We start from the raw sequence: 18,671 nt of genomic DNA, 5'->3' as shown, positions 1-18,671 counted from the left end.
CCCATCGTCTACTAACTATAGTACAGTTAGGTGGGGTTTGCAGTATTACTTGTAAAAGTTAGCATTTTGGAGTTACCCGAGAGATCCGGTTTAAGGCTTGTTCTCGGAACGACTTATAAGTTCCAAGACACGATTCAACCACTATTTAGACATCGTTTCCAAAAGGAAAAAAAACCGGGCTTGATTTTATTGTTTGTTTGTGTGTTTGCAACTTTGAAATATTATTTCTCTAATATTCGAGTTATTGGGATCAGCTAGGAGCGTTGATAATTGTGTCTAGACCAACTGAAGCCTTTCCCAAGTCCACTGCCCCATTACCAACAAACAACCACAGAAAAAAAAAAGAAAACCTTAATTCAAAGACACCATGGCTCAACCAAAAAATGAAATATTTCAATATTCAATCGTGAGCTGTCTCATGGACGGCGTGGCCTCATCAGGCATGCCAGTTGTTGATCTGCTCAAGCATGGCGACCTGGGCTTGGGCACTTTCAAACACATGGTCGGTAAGTGTTCTTTTTTTTTTTTGTCCTCCTCATCCCGCGTGCGTCAGGATCTCTCTTGATTTCTTGCTCTCAAATTCTGACACTCTCATCGATTCAAAGGCGAAATGATCATGTTGGATGGTGCCATGTTCCAGATGAAGTCTGACGGGTCGATTGTTCCGATCTCAGCCAACCCAGAGTCGACCGCCAACGACGATGGGACGAATCCGATGATTTCGCCTTTTGCAACCGTCACCCGCTTCGAGCCGACGGTTCACAACCCGTCGGTAAGCTTCTCCAGCAAAGACTCCCTGGCGAAGAAGCTGTCGGAGATGCTGCCCGGCACCCGCAACATCTTCATGGCCTTCCGGGCCGATGGCGTCTTCAACCTCACCGTCCGCACCGCCGCGGGCCAGCAGTGTCCCCGGGAACCGCTAGTGGCCGTATCTAGCAGACAGACCATGCACACATTTAAGAACGAGAGGGGCACGATTGTTGGATTCCGCTCACCTGGCTTCTCCCATGGTATCAGTGTAGCCGGCGATCACATCCATTTTATCAGCGAGGATCGCAAGCGCGGCGGACACGTCCTCGCCTTGGATACCGGAGAAGGCTCCGTTAGCCTTGGGGTCGCCCCGATCTCCAAAGTACATCTGCAGCTCCCAGTTGATGATGAAGAGTACAACGAGGCAGAGTTGAAGCTCGATAGTGAGGGTATCAACGCAGTAGAGGGCTAGTGGCAGCAAGTTCTAGTCTAGAATCTACAACTTTTAATCGGTCTGTTCACTCAACTGTATTCTCACAGTTACCTGATATTGAAATTTGTCAGACGCAACTTGCTCATAGTAGACGTGACCAAAAAGACCATATCAAACTGCACAGACGTTGGAAGGATACATGTTCGGATATCACATCTCCTCCCCTGATCAGGCAAGTCGGACGCCGCAAGGGACACTCCAGATACAAACCTCAGGTCCTCAGGGGTAGCTATCGACACCGCAAGATGAGTCCCCCACATGTGCCTTGGGCTCTTTGATTGCTACCAAACCATATCAGATGAGCGTCATTCATATCGACCATTTACAACCGGCGAGCTTGAACGGTTTGAGATCGAATTTCGGTCAAAAATCCCATTCCCACAGGCACTTTTTATTTAACCTATTACGCGGCCTCAAAACATGCTAGAAAAATACCTGCTACTGCGAACGGTCAATGGTCAAACAATACCTTTTGTTAGCCAAAATGCAACTGCTACTTTTCACCAGGTCATCCCCTCTCATCCCATCTTTTTTTTCATGGTCGACCACATGTTTCGGCGGAAGTGAAGGAAAACAAAAGCCCCGTGTGTATGTTGCTAGCCCGTAACCATGTTCCTAATCTTATTATACCTGCGGACACATGTGCGCAACTGTCCCAAGTATCAATCTTCCATTACGGGTTTGTCCCCTTTTTCTTCTTCTCTTTTGTTTACTTTTTTTTAAGCTTCTGGATATGCTCGGTAACAGTTCGTGCCTGAAAGTAAATACGTCCGGTGTTCTGACCAGATCAAGAAGTACGTGATTGTACCTGCGGTCTACAAAAGGTTCCAACCATCCTTACCCCCTTATCGAGCGGAACATCGGGCTTGATCTGTAACAAACGACCACTAGGTCTCAGGCTTGTCGCATTAAGCGCAAGATTGTTCATTTTCAGCAAAGTACCCGTTTGGGCTGTACCGTAAACTTTTGAAAATCACGTTCGTCAGAAATTATAAGTTCATGTTTCCTCTGTCAGAGAACACAAATTTCCTTTTTTTTTTTTTTCATACACCCACACTCATATTCTTCTTGAAAGCCGTCATCACATCAGAATCCTCAAAAAGAAGACCTTGAAAAACATGCGCTCAATAGCTATCCTGGTTGCATGGCTGGCTGCTGCCGCCGCCGCACCAGTCTCTGATCTCCAGATCCCAGGTAAAGTTTGATTCATCTTTTTTTACCAACATACACCAGTCTGCTACCTGCATAGATCCACACAAAGAGAGAAACCCGGCTCTATGGCTGCTACAAAGATATAGGTGGACGGTTTGCTAACACAAAAGAGCACCCAACAGAGCTTCTGCCCCGTCAAAACACACCAGGGACTCCCCCGGCCAGCCCCCAGGGCAAGATAGTCCCCGTCACCGTCGGCTCGACCAACAGGGAGAAGTCGCTTCGGTTCTACCCTGATAATGTCAGGGCTGCCATTGGTGACACCATACAGTTTCAGTTCTGGCCAAATAACCATACGTACGTCTCTGAATACGCATCACGGCCTTGGCCTGATGGAACTTTTTTTTTGGAGCGTGGGAGTTGATGGGTAACCTCCAAAAAAGAGGACCTTTTTGGCTATATGACATACATATACTTAAACTTTCGTTTCCATACAGAGTTACGCAGGCAATAGGCCCGGAGAACCCATGCCGCCCGGTAGAGCCCGTGAACGGTGCAGAACCCCCCGTCAACAGTGGTGTAAGTTTGACAACTACATTTGCTCTCAATTAAAATACCGTCTCTGCACTCACACACCCACCCAAAGAGCAGCATGTGGGAGTATCCTTGTTCTTTATGTCTGGTTGACTAAATGAAGATATGCTGCAGTTCATCCCGGGCTCAATAGACAACGCCCCCGTGGGAACCTTTAGCATGCAAGTCAAGTCGATGGAGCCGGTATGTTCTATATTCAAGCGGGCAAAGGCTTCTCTCTTCTTTATGGACCCGCATAGCTTACGCCAAAGTCCACAAACCAAAAACGCAGATATACATGTACTGCGCGAGAGCCCCTCACTGTGCCTTGGGCATGGTCATGATCATCAACCCGTAAGTTTTCGACGCACCCTGGAGAACTCGTGACCCTACGACGATTATATTCTAGACAGTTGTTACTAACCATCGTCTCCTGTTACCAAAAACTCCAGCAAGAACGACGCGGATGTCGAAGCATACCGCAAGGCCGCCATTGCAAGGAATGGTAAGGGTTTCCGGTGACTATTAGTTACTGGTTTTCTTTTTTTTGTTTTTTTTCATACATGTCATACTCAACTCATCAGGTAATTGATTAACGCTGCTTTTTTCAGAAACGATATACGGCGACATTGCCATCACCGGAGGCCAGGTTGGTTCCATCCCGAACAACCAAGCCGTTCCCCCTCCAACCTAAAGGCACCGCTGCCTGGCCACTTGTGATAAAAATTATGGCTCTATTCCTCAAAAGCGACCGGGGTTGTGGGTTGATATCATTGTATTGGTTTGAAATACTTAGCTTTCAGAACCACACATGTGGCAGCTTGGAAGCAGCAGTGCTGCTTTCTCTTGGCTATCGCTTACATATTAATACTTGAGAAAAACCACTTTGCCTTGATGTTCTTCTCAATTCTCTGTGACCAGCAGTCTAAGACGAGCTTGTCTTGCTGACTCGGTTTTGTGGTGCAAGAGCTCTTTCTTTGTTTGGTGGCTACAAGCTAACGAGCAAAAGTTTTCTGTACTCGAATATCAATATTCCATCAGACAGCAGAAGGTGAGCCAAGAAAGAGGCACAAGGCCAGACCCTGGCGATCCCACAATATACCATGTTGGGTCAACAGAGCCCCTCATCGTCCTGCTACACATCAATATACGTCTGGTTACCAGCCAGGCATCAACTACACCCCAGTTCAGCATATGGCAAAGGAGAGCGCCGGATTGCTAGACTTATTCGCAACTATTTGAACCTTTTCAGTGGACCAACTTGCCCTGGATGTTATTTAATGGTAGCGATATTCCCCCAAGGGACCTTGCCTATTGCTATGTTACATGCAGTGATAAAGCCATAAAAAAAGTATAAAGAAAAATGCGAAGTGAGTGATACACAGAGGCTATTTTGATTTAGCCCAGGAATTCCTTCAATTCCTCAGACTCTTCTATAAGCTGAGTGAAAGAAAATGGTTGGAACGGCCAACCGGCGAATTCGGCAAACTTGGAGAACGACTCGACCCAGGCAAGACGCAAAGCTGATAGTAGGTTCAAAATGTTAGCTATGTCCTCACCGCGCTGATAACCACTGCACTAGAAAATAAATGTGGTACTTACAGTGAAGCATGGCAGACACGCCTTCCATGATGATCAGGATGATGACGCTCAGCACAAAGAACACGGCGAAACCGAGGAAAATAGCGATTGCGCCGAAAATTCCCTTGAATTCAAACGTCAGGCCAATCGTCATGGACCACAGCACGACACTGAGCTGCTGGTGTGCAAGAGACAAAGCCCACAGACGGAGGTACGAGGCTGTGTGGGACACACAGTTCAAGCAAAACTCTGTCACATCAGAGCGGTTAGCATGAGCAAACAGGGTAGGAAAATACCGTACAGGAAACAATGACGATTCTTACCAATGGTGTGAATGACTTGGTGAATCATGACCTCGCCAAACTCGAACTCTTCGTGCTCCTCGTCGTGAATATCCTGTGTGATCATAGCAGCGCCCGAGTCGCTATCCAAGCTGTTGCCGCGGCCACCATTCATGGCATGGCCATTGCCAGCCTCGTGTTCGTCATCGAACGCGCTGACATGCGACCGCTCTCCTATTCCACGGTAACCTTGGCCCCTAGCGCGGTTGTGCTCCCACCTGAGGTAGAATGGCTTGAGGAAGAGTAGGACCGGTACCTGGGCAAAGGCCAACAGCAGGAGGAAGATCTGGATCGGCTTCTGTCCAGGATACAACTGAACATCAATGGTGCCGGGCTGTAAGAACATGTAGATGAGCATGTTCAGCAGACCGGGAGGAGCCGTATCAGCCTTGGACCAGTCGACAGTCCACTTGTAAATGATGCACATGACAAGGTATCCAAAAATCGATTGGAAGAAGATCATGCCAGGAACAAAGTTGCCCCAAATGTCGATTGGCTTCTTGAAATGGCGAGCATTTATGTATGAGAAGCACAACGAGTACGTCATATGAGCCCAACCAAGGATGATGGACATCTTCATCTTGTAGCTGTTGCTGAAAAGCAGGTCGTTTTCGGTGCCATGCCACATCCAATCGAGACCAAAGGGATAACGGTAGTCACCCTTGAGCTTGGCGGTGACAGTGTCGCCTTCCTTGAAGCCCTCTGGAACCTGCCATTCCCATGCACTGTCCCAAAATGTCATCGACTTGGAGAAGATATCATTATAGATGAGGCCAGTAAACACAGAGAAGACGGCCATGACAAGAGCAATGTAACGACCATAGTAAACCATGGCGAACAGTTCAAAGGATACTTTCTTGAGAGGCTTCTCCCAGTAAATCATAGCCAGAGCCGCGCTCAGCATGATGAGGGCATGACCGAGGTCACCAAACATGACGGCGAAAAGGAAGGGGAAGGTGACGATGACTGGGAGGGCAGGGTTGACTTCCTGGTAGGTGGCCGTACCGTAGGCGTTGACAATGGTTTGGAACGCCTCGGTGAACTTGTTGGTCTTGAGGTAGGTCGGCGGCTTCTTGTTCGTCCTGATCTCGTTGATGATAGAAGGCACCGAGAGGCCAGCCCGGTTAGTCACATCCTGCAGGGTTGTGCGGATCAGGGGCAGGTCGTTCTTGGGGCACCAGCCCTCGGCGATGAGCGTGCGACGGGCGCGATCGTACGAGAAGTTGTTGAGTGTGTTGTAAACAGCCTTCTCCTTGTTGATCAGTACCATCCAGGCAGCAAGTGACTGCGAGATCTGAGTGAGCTCTGCATCCAGTGTCTGCTGCGTGTTCTTGAGCACGTTCTGCACGTCGTTGAGGCGAGCATTGACCTCGAAGACCTGGTCTCGACGGAGGTCACTGTTCTCATCTACGTTGTAGACCTCGGCCCCCATAGACTCCGAAATCTTCCTGACCTTGGCCAAGATCTCCTTTCCGTGGGCAAAGATGACAAAAACGTTCTTCTGGATGGGCTCGTTGTTGCTCGGGTCGACAAGCGGCTCAGGAATCTCAGACTGGTTCATGTACAGGTTGCCACGAAGGGTGCGCCAGAGGATACGCTCAAAGGCTGCAACCCGCTCGCGAGCAATGACACCTGCAACGAAGCCGATGTTCATTCCTGAAAAGGACCTCTCGACATCACCACCCTGATTGTGCTGTTCGACGTCCTGGAGCAACGGGGCATCGTCTTCCTCGGTCGACGCCCGGATCTCCTCGACGTTGCCGTGGGCGCGGTCGAAGAAGCCACCGGCCTCCCTAAGAACCCACCGCCACTCGGTGAGCTCGACCTCGCGCTTCTTCAACGTCTCATAACTATCGTTGAGCTGCGAGATGCGCTGCTCCAGGCTCTGGCTCCGGTCGGCGAGCTCGTCGATTTCGGACGTGCTGGGCGGGGCCAGTGATTCGACATCGAGGTCAAGCTTCCTCAACGGGATGCCAGCCTTCTCCATCTGCGCATGGAAGTATCCTGTATTGCGTTGCGGGCGCCAAGGTTAGCCACTCGGTGGATTCTCGGATTCCCGGGGATGCAGCGGGTCGGGGAGCGCCTTACGGAGCTGGCGTTCGACATTATCCAGCCTGCGAATTTCCTGAGTGAAGGCCCTTTGGAAAGCGCTGAGGTCGCCATTGAGCTATGGGTTGACGGAGTGTTAGTATCTATCTGTGTTGCCGGCGCGTGGGTTTGAGGTGGAAAAAGAAGGTTTTACGTACATCGCGAAACTGAACCAAGCCAACCTCTCCAAGTGCATTCACGACCTCTCTGCCAATTTCGTTGGAAATGTAAAGCTGCACCATACTCATCTCCGCAGAGCGGAATGGAGTATCCCCTGTGTGCGCCATTTTGATAGCGCTGCAGCTCCTCGACTGCTCGGTGATGATTTAGATGTGTCTTTGGAGTTGCTTGGTCACGTCTCGACCTCGGAATCCAAGCTGCCTTGATGTGGACGTAATGTTGGCAGACCCAGTGGAGCTACCTCGTGCCTGAGGCTGCAATGATGGTTGCAATCCTTGCAATTGTGGCTGAGTGAAATTGCTACGCCACCATACTCAATTTACCTCTTTATTCCCGGTACAGCCTTCTAGCATAGCCAACTACCGGTATTAGCAAATAATTTCGAACGAAAGAGAGAGTTCTGCCACAAAAATCCAATGATGGGTTAGGTGTACAGCTTTCAAAATGCATATCAAAATAGTATTCAGTAAAAGGATGCTGTATGTGACGACATCTTGCTTGCACCGTACATACAGAAAAGTAAAGAAGTAAAGGAAAAAGCAAAAGCTCAAAGGTAAAAGCAACACCGAAAGGAGGCCTGTTATGTACGGTATGCTGATCCAACAAACGTCGCAAATTTAGCATGTCCACTGGGATCAACAGAACCTTTTGCAATCAACACCTGCTCGCATGTTCATGATGGTCCTGTAAATCTTATGGGTGTATACTCAATTCATCGTTACATCAATATTTTAGTTTCCCATCAACAAAGCTCCGATAATGCCCATACACCATGAACTTTTTCTAGTGATTTTCTAACAATGACATACCCATCAAACTCCAAACGATGCAATACAGGCGGAAATTCAAAAACCATGAAAGTAAGAGCAAGAGGATAGAGAAATGAGAGAAAAAAAAGAGCAAAGAACACAAAAACACCCACGCCCAACGTGAACCTGGCCAGAGAAGACCACTTTGGTACAAACGCTGAAATGATGCAAAATCAAGGCACACGGGCGAGAATACGACAAGGCCTTACAGGTTGCGTCCAAACATGAACGAACCGTAGATGCCGCCAACCTCGGAGACTGCTACTGGGATCTTGCGCATACCCCAGTACCTGGCGCCCATTTTCCAGCTCCTTGAGCCGTCGTCGCCGTCGCTGCTCATGCGAACAAGCCATGATCGGGCCGAGATTTCACTCGTCCGCCAACCCCAGCGGGTAAGCGCACCTTTGGAGTTCTTGACTCGGTTGAACACCTTGGCCTCAAACTCAATGACGGCCAGAGGCTCTGTTGCCTTTTTGAGCAGAAGTGAGTCGTTGAAAAGGACTGAGCTTTCAACCTCGTTGCCCCACATGTCTGAGAGGTCTAGATACTTGATCGTATGCGGCACCCAAGCAAGCTGTTCTTCCAAATCAGCTTCCTCCGGGGGCATGAATAACTGTTGGATGTCCATGAGCCTGAGTGAGCGGCCGAGCGCAAGTTCCTCGAGATACTTGGTCAGCGGCAGGAGGAGTTTGAGGTGTGACTTGTTCATCCTGCTACCCTTCAGACTCAGTGACTTTAGCGTCTTGGGCAAGATGGGTATGAGCTCTGTGAGGGAATCCTCGTCCAACAGTTGGTGCGTTTTGGCATCGGTGCCAACGCTCAAAAACTGGAGCTCCTGGACCGCCGGGTGCTCCTTCAAGAAGCTGATGACGCGGTCAGCCTTCAAGAATTTGCATTTGGCTAGATTGAGATGGGTGATGCTGGCTGTGCGAGGGATGCTATCGAGTGCATCGTTTGTGATGCGGGTGCCAGCAACGTCGAGGTGGGTTACTGTCGTCAGTTTGGGTAAGAGCACCTCGAATACAGATGACGGTAGCCTCTCGCACTTGTGCAAAGAGACCCTCTTCAGCTGTGGTAGCCTTTCGGGCCAATCCTCAGACTTGGTCACCTCTGTGAATTCATTTGTGAAAAACGTCGAGGCTGAGCCGCAAAAGTCAACTGCCTGCAGCCTTTGCAGTCCAAAAAATAGCTTGCGGAGGACTGCGGCATCGATATCAACATCTACCTTGTCCTGAGCTAGAAACTCTTGAAGGTGCGGCGTGAGCTCCAAACACTGCAGCAGAGTATCCTTGGTCAAGTACTGAGCCTGCGACCGCTCGCTGGCGGTGGAGAAGAGGAGATCTGGGTTCAAGTGAGAGAAGTCGAGTCGACGGACCATAGTGCCGAGAGCGGGGTGTGCCTTGACGTGGGTCAAGAATTTGTGAAAGATTTTTGAGTGAGGGATGGTGATCTTGTGGTACAGTGAGTTGAGAGTTGCCGTATGAATCGTCTTGGAGGTTAACAGCAGCGAGATCAAGTCTACATTGCGCCTATCACCATTTGGGGGAAGGTCTAGCACAAGCAGACCTATGATGGAGTCTATGAGATGGGTCAGCGGCGAGGTCCACACAAGGGGAAGTTGGTCGCACCGTCTGAGCATTCACCACCACCTCATTGCTTCTTGGAATGTGATGAGCCTCCTACGCCAAAGTATTTCTTGGCCATCGATCTCTCGGTCCAGCAATTCGGCACAGGGTCTGTCAGAGGTTAATCGATTCACACCTGGGGCAAGTCACCTACTCAATATTTCGATGGGAAGCTTCTCTATGGGAGCATCGCCTGGGGTTCTCGCCTTGGGTCCATCCTTCTTCAGGACTAAGGGAGCCTTATTCCATGCGCCATCCAAAGTCTGCAGATCACCAAAGCTCTTACTGGCAAGCTTCCCCTTGACGTTGATCTGCTTCCAGCCCTTGAAGCTGTCGGCAGGGAACCAGTTACCGCTGAGGTTGCTTTCGCGATGGGAGATCGCCGGGAAGTACTGTACGTCGACCATGTTACCAGGTTCGGGAGATTCGTCCTCAACAGCAACTTCGTCTGTGTCTGCAATGTACGAAGAGACCTTGGTATGTGTAAATGTTTGGGCTAAGTCTGAGCTGCTCTCTCTGATGGAAGAAAATGAACCAGCCCGCTCAGGGCTGGAACGTCTCGAGCCGTCGGCAGCCATGATTATGTATTTTTTTTAAGGTCAGGAGGACCTCGAGAGTCAAGGGTCTTGGTAACTGGAGACTTCCGATGTACGTCTACTGGCCAAGGCTCGGTCCGATGAATGATCAAGCACCCTAGCCCTGCAGAGTAACTTGTTGTTACGTTTCTTTTCTTCCTGGGCGTGTAAAATTGGGGTGATGGATAATTGCCACAGTCTGAACGCACGAGGGCCCGGTCCCGGTCCCTGGTTCCAGCTATTGTGTACCTCAACTGTTTCGCAGGAGGGTGGTGCTCAGACGAAAGGAAAAACAAGTGTGAGGGTGGTGAAAAAAAGCTCTTTTCTTATTAGTCAGAAGCCCAAGTTGTTAGGTAACAGATATGGCTGGCGATGCGGGGAAAGAGGTGATGTGATGGAGTCGTGAATTATTGCCGTTATGAAACCAGTGGCACAATAAACGGGCGGATGGCGTAGACCAGGTTGGTTCCAGTAAGATAGTGTCAGTCGCAAAGGTAAAAAAAAAACCAAAAAAAACAGAGAGATCGGGGAGAGATGGAACGGAGGATTGGTGATGACAGGCCGACCAAACTGCTGTACTGTACAGCAGTTCAAGCACCGTAATGTCAAAGTCAGTAAGACCTGGTCAGATCCAGTCTGGGGGCGCAGGTAGGCAGGGTTTGTTGTCTTGGTACTAATTCTAGAACCAAAATTGCAAGCGCAAACAGCAACAGTATCTTGGCAGGGCCAGGCGTGATCTGGTGGCCGTATAGTTACGGGGTTGGTTGATCGATTAGAGACAGGGGGCTCTCATTCCATGAAAGACGGTGAAGCAAACTCGAGTTGTTGACAACAAAAAATAAGAAAATAACATTGGCAAACGGCGTCAAGTCCTTCTGTCCGGTTTCTTTGTGTGATACCACCTCAGATCAATGTTTTGCCAGTATCCAGGATCTGAAGAGCGTTATTACGCATTGAAAAAGTCAGGCATAAGCATGCAGGGGCCTTGGGTACCTCTTTCTCTATACGACCAGTTGAAAGCGGCCAGAGGCAGGAATTACACTGGAGATCAATGGTCTCGGATGTTATTTTTTATTTTTTTTTGTACTCCTTATTTTATTTTGGGTTACAAAGGTTTTGGGGTACATGGAGCAAGGGGGCGAAAAGGAAAAAGAAAAAATTAAATACGGGCGTACAAATAAAAAGCGATGGGCAGTGGGCATCCATCTTGCGTCGGGATTGAGTAATGGAAACAAAGAAATGGAGCCGTTTTGCGTTTTCTTTCTGGTCACCTGAGCATGTCCCGCTGGCAACGGCGCGGAACCGAACAATGTCTTCCCCAGGAGGCTAGCAGTAAGCAGCATTGAACCTAGCAAAGAGCCAGGCCATGTCACTTTGCGCAAGCGCCGGCATCTGCTTCGATTCAAACTGTGCGACCTGACCATTTGAATGATTTGGGGGCTGACAGGATGCTAATTGGTTCGCGATTTCGTAATGAAAATCGCCTTTTGCAGCTCTCTTGACCTCATTCCCCATCTTTCGGCTAGGAAGGTAGTTTACTGCATGTCTGGGGTGCCTGGTCCACACGTGCAGTTACCATGTATAATAGTTCGCTAGAGACTTGGAAGATTGACATCAGATCGAAGTTGAACGAAGCTAATGGGCTTAAAGTACTTTTTTTTTTCTTGTCATTTGTCACTGCATCCTTTAATTTTTTTTTTTTTTCGTCTAATTTTTCGAAGTACATGCATGCCCTGTTTGAACCTGTTTCTTGGTATTTATCCATCGTGTCTAAATGATCACAGTACAGGATGGCCTAACCTTCATGAATTCCTAGCGCAAGCAGTTGTTTCGATACGGGGTATCTCGCTCATCAAAGTCTTCACATGACCGCACAATACTACAGTTGTCTCGATTGGCGTTTTACTTCGTACGTACGTGCGTACACGGTAAAGATCTAGGCTCATCAGAAACTCAAAAAATGGTACCTCACCACCTAATAAAACCCAACCTAAGTACCTTATTTGGGCCATCGTTAATGCGCGTTCGCTGTCGTGAAAGCCCGGCTCAACATACCTGTAGCCAGTGATGGCCACTCGTCATCGGCACAATCCGAGTCAGAATATCAACAGGTGATTTGACACCTCCAGGGAGGGTGTAAGAGCGAGTTTGGGTTTGGAAGGATATGTCCTCCCCGTCTGCGGTGTGTCCCCGGAAATACAGCAGGAGAAGATCATTTTGAGCCCCAACCCCAACCGAGATGTCCGCGGCCCGGTCCACAGCCAGGGCAGCCGTTCACAAAGAGCGACATCTCTTTTTTTTTTTTTTTTTTTTTTTTTTTTTTTTTTTTTTTTTTTTTGCTTCTTTTTTTTGTCTTGTCCGAATTATCAAACCATCATATAGCGTAGGCGCTATAAATATGCCATGCGCATTATCAAACTTTAGGCGAGCCAGGGAGTTCGCTATTCTTTTTGATATCGAAATGCAGTCATATAAGGGGTAATGCACTATCAATTGTATTCTTGGAGAAAGGATTTACAAAAAGGGTCTCGACTGAATATCCCCCAAAATCTCGTCTGTCTTTTCCTGCCAAGACGTCAAGATGCCCATGATATTTCTCCCGCGGAGCTCTGTTTGTTCAGGACTAGGATTGTCCTCGGAATACGGATATGACTTCAGCTGAAATTGTTCCACAATTCCGAGAACCATGAGGTAGAAATATGGGGCCGCACAGAAATAGGTAGGTCAAAAATGCATCTCCCCGTAAAGAATAATTCATGCGACGTCGAGAGTAAAAAAAAAAAAAAAAGGTCACGACCGAACTGCACGTGGCAACAATGCCTCCCGAGTAAGGAAGCCCATCGCTTTGCGAGTTCCAGGCACCAAACGCCCATCCAGGGACCCCTTGCTAAAAATATGGAATTTCACTGGTTCCCAGAGGGTGTGAGCGAGGCGGTAGAACGCGCTCGCGACCCCAGATCCGAGCTCCTTAGTTCGGTACCACGCAGTAAACTTAACCACGGCCGCACTTTCAAAACTCCGCTTTCCCCACAACTGTATGTCAGGCAGGCCTCCCCGTGATGTACTACTTACGTGGTAGCTACCTCTTCTTTATTGATGCATTAACACGCGGCGCATTTGGCCTGAACATTGCCCGTCTTGGTAAACGTGTCGTACGCTCCGTTTGGTGCTGCTGTCAGCTGGATGCAGGAACGAGGGAAAATGTAAGAATCCCTGTTCTGTCCTGCAGTGGGATTTCTCACTCTTCCATTCGACGCTACATGGACGAACACCGAATCCCGAGTTGTTTGTCAATCCGGACTTGTTTTAGTTCTAGTCAGTGGTCTGTGAGCCTTTCTCCTCAAAATGATTTCTGGTGCATTTTGAAATTTATGGGACTTTTTCTGCAAAGCTACTAAGACTTTTCTGTCCAAAAGCACGAACCAAAATGTCATGCTCCTTCGTTTCTTGGATGATACTCACCCACTCCATGAAACATCTTGCCGAGCCTCTTTCCACGAAGGCAGTTTGATGACTTATCAAGGCATTGCAAGGAATGAGACCGAGACTGTATGCCAGTGATCCATGACCATTATATCATTTGTATAAAACACAGCGTCCAGGATTAGGTTGGACAGCTCTGGTCATGCTGTGCTATATCTTACACGGGCGAACGCCACGCCAACTGACCCCTGGCCCCCAACACAACCCAAACTGGACGACGAAACCATTATACAAGAAGGATAGTATAGAGCACGAGCTGGATCAGATGTAGGCTTATGAGTACGCTCTCCTTCCATATCGAAGCCTAGACACCAACATGTTCATCATCCGGAATTCCCATATTCCTCTTGCAGTATTTGCAATACCATTTCACTATCGAGATAGTAACCGTTAGCACACACCCTGACTTTTTGCTCGAGAAGATAACCCCCCAGCTCAAAGAACACGGTCACTTACCACTACCCTTGGGCGCGGCCTTGAGACCCACGCAAGGAAGATGAAACCACTCATACGCGCAATCTCTGTTGTCGCATGCTATCATTTCACCGTAGCTGGGCTGATCACAATAGCAATATGTGATCTCAACCTCGTCATCATCATCATCGTCTTCCTTGGAGCCCGCGGTCATGTCACCGCCCACTTTTGTGGAAGCTTGAGCTGCCACATTTGCCTTGGCCGCAGCTGCTGCACCTTTCTTGTGGCTCCGCTTGGTTGTCGCGTTTGCCGCCCCCGAAGTCCGTGACGGCCGAGCACGCACGTTGTCTGGAAAGTTACCCAAAGCAGGCGTGGATGGTTTACTCGCGCGCCCACTCTTTGTAGTCACCGTGGGGGCAGCTGGTGTCGTATTCGCTCCGTGTGCCGAGGGCGTCGTTTCCTTAGATCCCTGACGCGAAGTATCGTTGGGTTTGATTGCAGGTTCCTTCTTTGGTTGCTGCGGTGGTATTATCGGCGGTGGAATTGCGGTTGTCGACTCAACGACAACATCCGGCTTCTGGCTTTCTACTTTAGGGATTGGTGCCACCACTGGGGTCTCACGAACTGGCTTTGGTTCGGTTGAGACTCGGACCCCATTTGTGTGTACTGGAGGTTCGATGGGCGTGGTTGTAATCCCGTTAGGCTTGTTCGAGGCCGACGAAGGGGGTCTTTGACGCCCGTTTTCACTATTGGTTTGTGGTACAACTTTTGCGCGTGATGTGGTTGGTGCTCGAGTGATGGGAGTTGGGATAGGAACTGGCGAGTTGCGTGCTGCTTTCACAACTGGCTCTGGAAAGTTACTGATAACAGGAGAGGAGGCAACCGAGGGAGAGTTGCCGACGCCATTTCTGCTGCGGCTCATGCTCGTCAGTATTAAAACTCTGCTGGGTAAAGTCTTGGTGGCATGTGGATAACCGAACCTTTTCTTGGACTGATTGCCCGCTGTTGGCAGCGCCTTGCGCTTCTTGGTGGTAGGTCCTTCCGGCGCAGGCGTCTCACGAGGACTAGTTGTCTTCGGCTTTGCCGTGGTATTTCCGTATACGCTACTCATTGCACGCTCCATCGGCGCCCCGCCATTGGTGTTGTTTGGCTTCTCAACCTTGCGCCGCTTGGAGGCCGAGTTATTGACTGCAGGCGAAGCGTTCGCAATGCCCAAGCCAACTGGTGTTGGAGACTCCGTCACTGCCGCCGCCGCCGCCGCCGCCGGTTTTCTGCTTTTGCTGCTCGTGGCAGGCTTCCTAGTCGACTCCGGTCTTGATTTGGGGTCCTGATCTTCCGCGTCTGAATCATGGGCTGCCTGAACTCTATTGCTCTTCTCCTTCTTGGCTGCCACGGCTTGTTTCCGAGCATCGCTTCTGGCAGCAGCCTCCTCTGCAATTTGTTGGGCTGCGGCCGAAAGGCTGGCAGCACCCTCGCGGCGGGATCTTTCAGCCTGGGCATTATTCAAAGCACGACCAGCCTTGTCTGCCTTGTTCTCGGGATATGCCCAATGTGTACTGCTTCCCCACTTTGCCTCGTCACTGAACTCTTCCATGAGATGCGGCCAAACACTGTCAATCCTGCTGAGCTGTTTGTTCAAGGCGTCGACCGCGGTAGAAATGACGTGATTCTTCTCGTCCAATGATAAGAGCATCTCTTGTATCTTTAGGCCAGTCTCGCGCCATAATTTTCGCCGTTCGAAACTATCCGTGTCGGATTGAGCCGAGTTCGCTAGGCCGTGGCCGGACGGGGTCGCGACTGCTTGTGGTGTACCCGGTGCGGCGCCATTAGGTGCAGTCGAGTCAGAGGCAAAATCGCCAGTGTACCCAACGTGTGGCTGCAATCTGTCATATGGAGGTGCATTCAATGTTCTCTCGGCGGCAGCAAAAAGTGCTTGCTGAGGCGCGTGGATTTTAGCATCGACCTCCTTGAGCAGGGTAAAGTGCCGGACAAGCTCCTTAGGCAGGGCCGTGATGGTGTCGGCAAAATGCGTAATTCCGGGAAATATTTCGGCAGGCTGTTCGCGACCAAGACCGGTACTGGCGCCACTGTCTCTCTGACCAGCCGCTCGGGCGGCACCGCCTGTGTTCCTAGAGCCATGCGTACGCGTTTGTCGGACTGGCTGGCGGCGACCCGACGGTGTTTCTGCCGCCGCAGATCCGGTCGGGGTAGGTCTTGCAGTCTTCATGCCAACGAGTGCAGTGGTCCGTGGACTGGGGGGATGGTTCGAGAGAATCGATAATGCCCCCGAGAAACAAAAAAAAGGGAGGGAAAGAATGCGCGGTGCAAGACTTTCTGGGAGCGTGAGCAGTTTGTGGGGGCCGCCGGGTTTTGTTTTGATTTTGCGCGTTCGGTGGCGGATACGAAGGAAACCGTCAAACAGAAAAAAGCGATGAGAATGGGTTTAGGAGGGAGCTGGTTACATGGTCTCGGCGAGCGGGCTTTTTTGGTGTGCAACACGTCGAATGAAATCTTGAGCACGATAAATTGAGCAGAGGCGCGAAGCAGTGGGATACTTCTTGCGGCAGAGGCTGTTCGGCAACCACACAGATCCGTCCTTTGCTTCCTCCCAGTCGCACTGGATGAAAGTGGGGTCGCCCCGCAGTTCCCCACCAATGAGAAATCCTGAATGACCACGCCCAACGTCACCTGTTTACGGTTGATAAGATAAGAGCACCAGAGCTTACTGCAGGACATTGAGCGTAGCCTAAGGTAGGTAAGGTACGTTTCGCAAGCTTGGTCAAGTAGAGGTACTTAACTCACCCTACCTACTGCAAGTAAGGTAGATCCCTCATTTGCCGAATGATACGTTCATCATGATGCTATATTATGGGTTGAAAATCATGGGGCAACAACAAAAAAGAGAGCCCCAACCATAATTTCTACGGTCGATTAATCTCGATAATCACAATTTTCTGAAATTGGATTAATCGTTTTAATGTGTGATGTAACAAGGCTCGGTATCAAGGTGCTAGTTTTGCGTTTCCTACCCACAAAGAAAATAAGAAAGAAGAAAAAAGGGTCGCATCAGATGCCATGCTGGCCCGCTAATGTCTCTATGCCGAATAACATCGGAGCTTAACGAAGCTGCCATTCATATCTCCATGTCTGCATGCCTCCTGGGCATAGCCAGCCCGCGAATTGGAAACAAGTAAAGTGGATGCGGGAGCAGAGAAGAAGAAAAAAACACTATCGCTGTTTGAGGTGTCTCTTGGGCTTCTCGTCCCTCTCCCTCTGCTTTTGCCTCCACTGCCATTCCACGAGAACAGGAAGGAAATACCGCAAGTCAAAATCAGGCCAGAGACACTTGAGGAAAAAGATCTGGGTGTCTTGGTGACACTGCCAGAGCATAAAGTCGCTGAGTCTCTCCACGCCGCTAGTTCGTATGAAGAGATCCAATGGAGGGCACTCTGCGGTGTACATGTGATTATTGAGCGTCTCCGCAGTGATAGTCTCGGGGTTCTTGAAAGGTCTTGGTACATCCTGGACGGTTGATTCCGATGATGGAGGTGTGCCTGGGGGCAGTGTTGTTCCCGATGACACGGAGCAATCTACATCATCGGGAGGCGGAGACTCTTGGATGGAACCAAGTGCCGCTTCCTTGTTTCCCGCATGTTTCGAAAGGATCTTTTGCTTGATGCGCGTCTGGGAGAAGGCGCTGTTCTGCGGGCGAGGGTGACTCGAGTACTCGACAGCAGTTGATCGTATAGCCTGGGTGATCTCCTCTCTGGCGGTATATGGAAAGCAAATGTTAAGGATATGGCTAAATCGGAAATTTTGTTAATGTGGCTTCTTTAGTTCAAGAGATTTTTCGGCTACTTAAAGACGTACCCCTTATTGTGCTTCGTCTCATTCACAGCTCGGTCTACGAAGCCAAGCACATCCGGCGGAATTAGATCTCGCTGACCCGAAATGATAACTCGAGCGCCGTAGCGATCGAGCACCTCGCCATGCTCAAGAAGCTGTTCCAGCTTGTACTTGGCCATCTGCATAAGACCCTCCACCTCATATTTGGGACGATTGAAGTTTTCGATACTAAACGCATAGACTGTGACAACCTTGACGCCACAATTGTAGCATATTTCAAGGACCTGTGGTAAGTGGCGTCGGCATTAGAATCTCACTCGGAAAGACAGTCGTATCTTTCAGACGCGTTGATGGATCGCAAACTTACGCGCGCCAGAGCTTCAAAACCCATATGATGTCCTGCTACAGTCTCAATCTTGTGGCTTCGGGCATACCGCCTGTTGCCGTCCATTTCGAAGGCGACATGGCGAGGGATCGGCCCCTGGCGCAGCGCTCCTATCAAAAGCTGTCGTAGGTTCTTAATGGCCCATTCCGCTGGAGGTGAGCTGGTAAACCATTTGGTGATATGTGACATGTGAAGGTCCGACATGTTGAATGGTGGAAGCGGCTGACAAATATGTTGGGGGAGCCGGAAGAACTACGTAGGTTCTGGAAGAAAAAAAAAAAAAAAAAAAAGTATGAAAGGGCTGAGGGGCTAATGAACTGATGAACAAGCGGCGGAAGGTAAGGAAATGAAGTTGTCGCAAATTAACATGCCATGG

At 49.7% G+C, this 18,671-nt stretch overlaps 6 protein-coding genes across 6 annotated transcripts; 2 read left to right on the top strand and 4 right to left on the bottom strand.

Moving 5' to 3' along the window:
* The first annotated feature begins 102 nt into the window (after nt 1-102).
* PgNI_06984 (uncharacterized protein) lies at nt 103-1,319 on the top strand. The gene is made up of 2 exons (XM_031127002.1): nt 103-506; nt 606-1,319. The coding sequence occupies exons 1-2, from the start codon at nt 368-370 to the stop codon at nt 1,220-1,222; spliced, it is 756 nt and encodes a 251-aa protein (XP_030980576.1). The 5' UTR covers nt 103-367; the 3' UTR covers nt 1,223-1,319.
* Nucleotides 1,320-2,361: 1,042 nt separating this feature from the next.
* On the top strand, nt 2,362-3,662 carry PgNI_06983 (uncharacterized protein; the record flags this gene model as incomplete). Its single annotated transcript, XM_031127001.1, has 7 exons — nt 2,362-2,437; nt 2,578-2,752; nt 2,893-2,974; nt 3,104-3,172; nt 3,261-3,322; nt 3,421-3,473; nt 3,580-3,662. The coding sequence occupies 7 exons, from the start codon at nt 2,362-2,364 to the stop codon at nt 3,660-3,662; spliced, it is 600 nt and encodes a 199-aa protein (XP_030980575.1).
* A 524-nt stretch (nt 3,663-4,186) lies between these two features.
* Nucleotides 4,187-7,326, bottom strand: PgNI_06982 (uncharacterized protein). The gene is made up of 5 exons (XM_031127000.1): nt 7,137-7,326; nt 6,979-7,057; nt 4,873-6,894; nt 4,571-4,798; nt 4,187-4,491 (listed from the first exon to the last, which is right to left on the bottom strand). The coding sequence occupies exons 1-5, from the start codon at nt 7,263-7,265 to the stop codon at nt 4,367-4,369; spliced, it is 2,583 nt and encodes an 860-aa protein (XP_030980574.1). The 5' UTR covers nt 7,266-7,326; the 3' UTR covers nt 4,187-4,366.
* A 232-nt stretch (nt 7,327-7,558) lies between these two features.
* PgNI_06981 (uncharacterized protein) lies at nt 7,559-11,295 on the bottom strand. Its single transcript, XM_031126999.1, has 2 exons — nt 9,747-11,295; nt 7,559-9,545 (listed from the first exon to the last, which is right to left on the bottom strand). The coding sequence occupies exons 1-2, from the start codon at nt 10,168-10,170 to the stop codon at nt 8,173-8,175; spliced, it is 1,797 nt and encodes a 598-aa protein (XP_030980573.1). The 5' UTR covers nt 10,171-11,295; the 3' UTR covers nt 7,559-8,172.
* Nucleotides 11,296-13,540: 2,245 nt separating this feature from the next.
* On the bottom strand, nt 13,541-16,291 carry PgNI_06980 (uncharacterized protein; the record flags this gene model as incomplete). The annotated part of the gene is made up of 2 exons (XM_031126998.1): nt 13,541-14,022; nt 14,107-16,291. 2 exons carry the CDS (start codon nt 16,289-16,291, stop codon nt 13,955-13,957), a joined length of 2,253 nt encoding a protein of 750 aa, XP_030980572.1. The 3' UTR covers nt 13,541-13,954.
* Nucleotides 16,292-17,051: 760 nt separating this feature from the next.
* On the bottom strand, nt 17,052-18,593 carry PgNI_06979 (uncharacterized protein). The gene is made up of 3 exons (XM_031126997.1): nt 18,278-18,593; nt 17,935-18,194; nt 17,052-17,866 (listed from the first exon to the last, which is right to left on the bottom strand). The coding sequence occupies exons 1-3, from the start codon at nt 18,497-18,499 to the stop codon at nt 17,293-17,295; spliced, it is 1,056 nt and encodes a 351-aa protein (XP_030980970.1). The 5' UTR covers nt 18,500-18,593; the 3' UTR covers nt 17,052-17,292.
* Between the last annotated feature and the right edge of the window lie 78 nt (nt 18,594-18,671).

The sequence above is a fragment of the Pyricularia grisea genome, assembly GCF_004355905.1.
Source record: "Pyricularia grisea strain NI907 chromosome Unknown Pyricularia_grisea_NI907_Scaffold_4, whole genome shotgun sequence".
Lineage (NCBI taxonomy): Eukaryota > Fungi > Ascomycota > Sordariomycetes > Magnaporthales > Pyriculariaceae > Pyricularia > Pyricularia grisea.
This window is presented reverse-complemented; position numbering and strand designations above follow the sequence as displayed.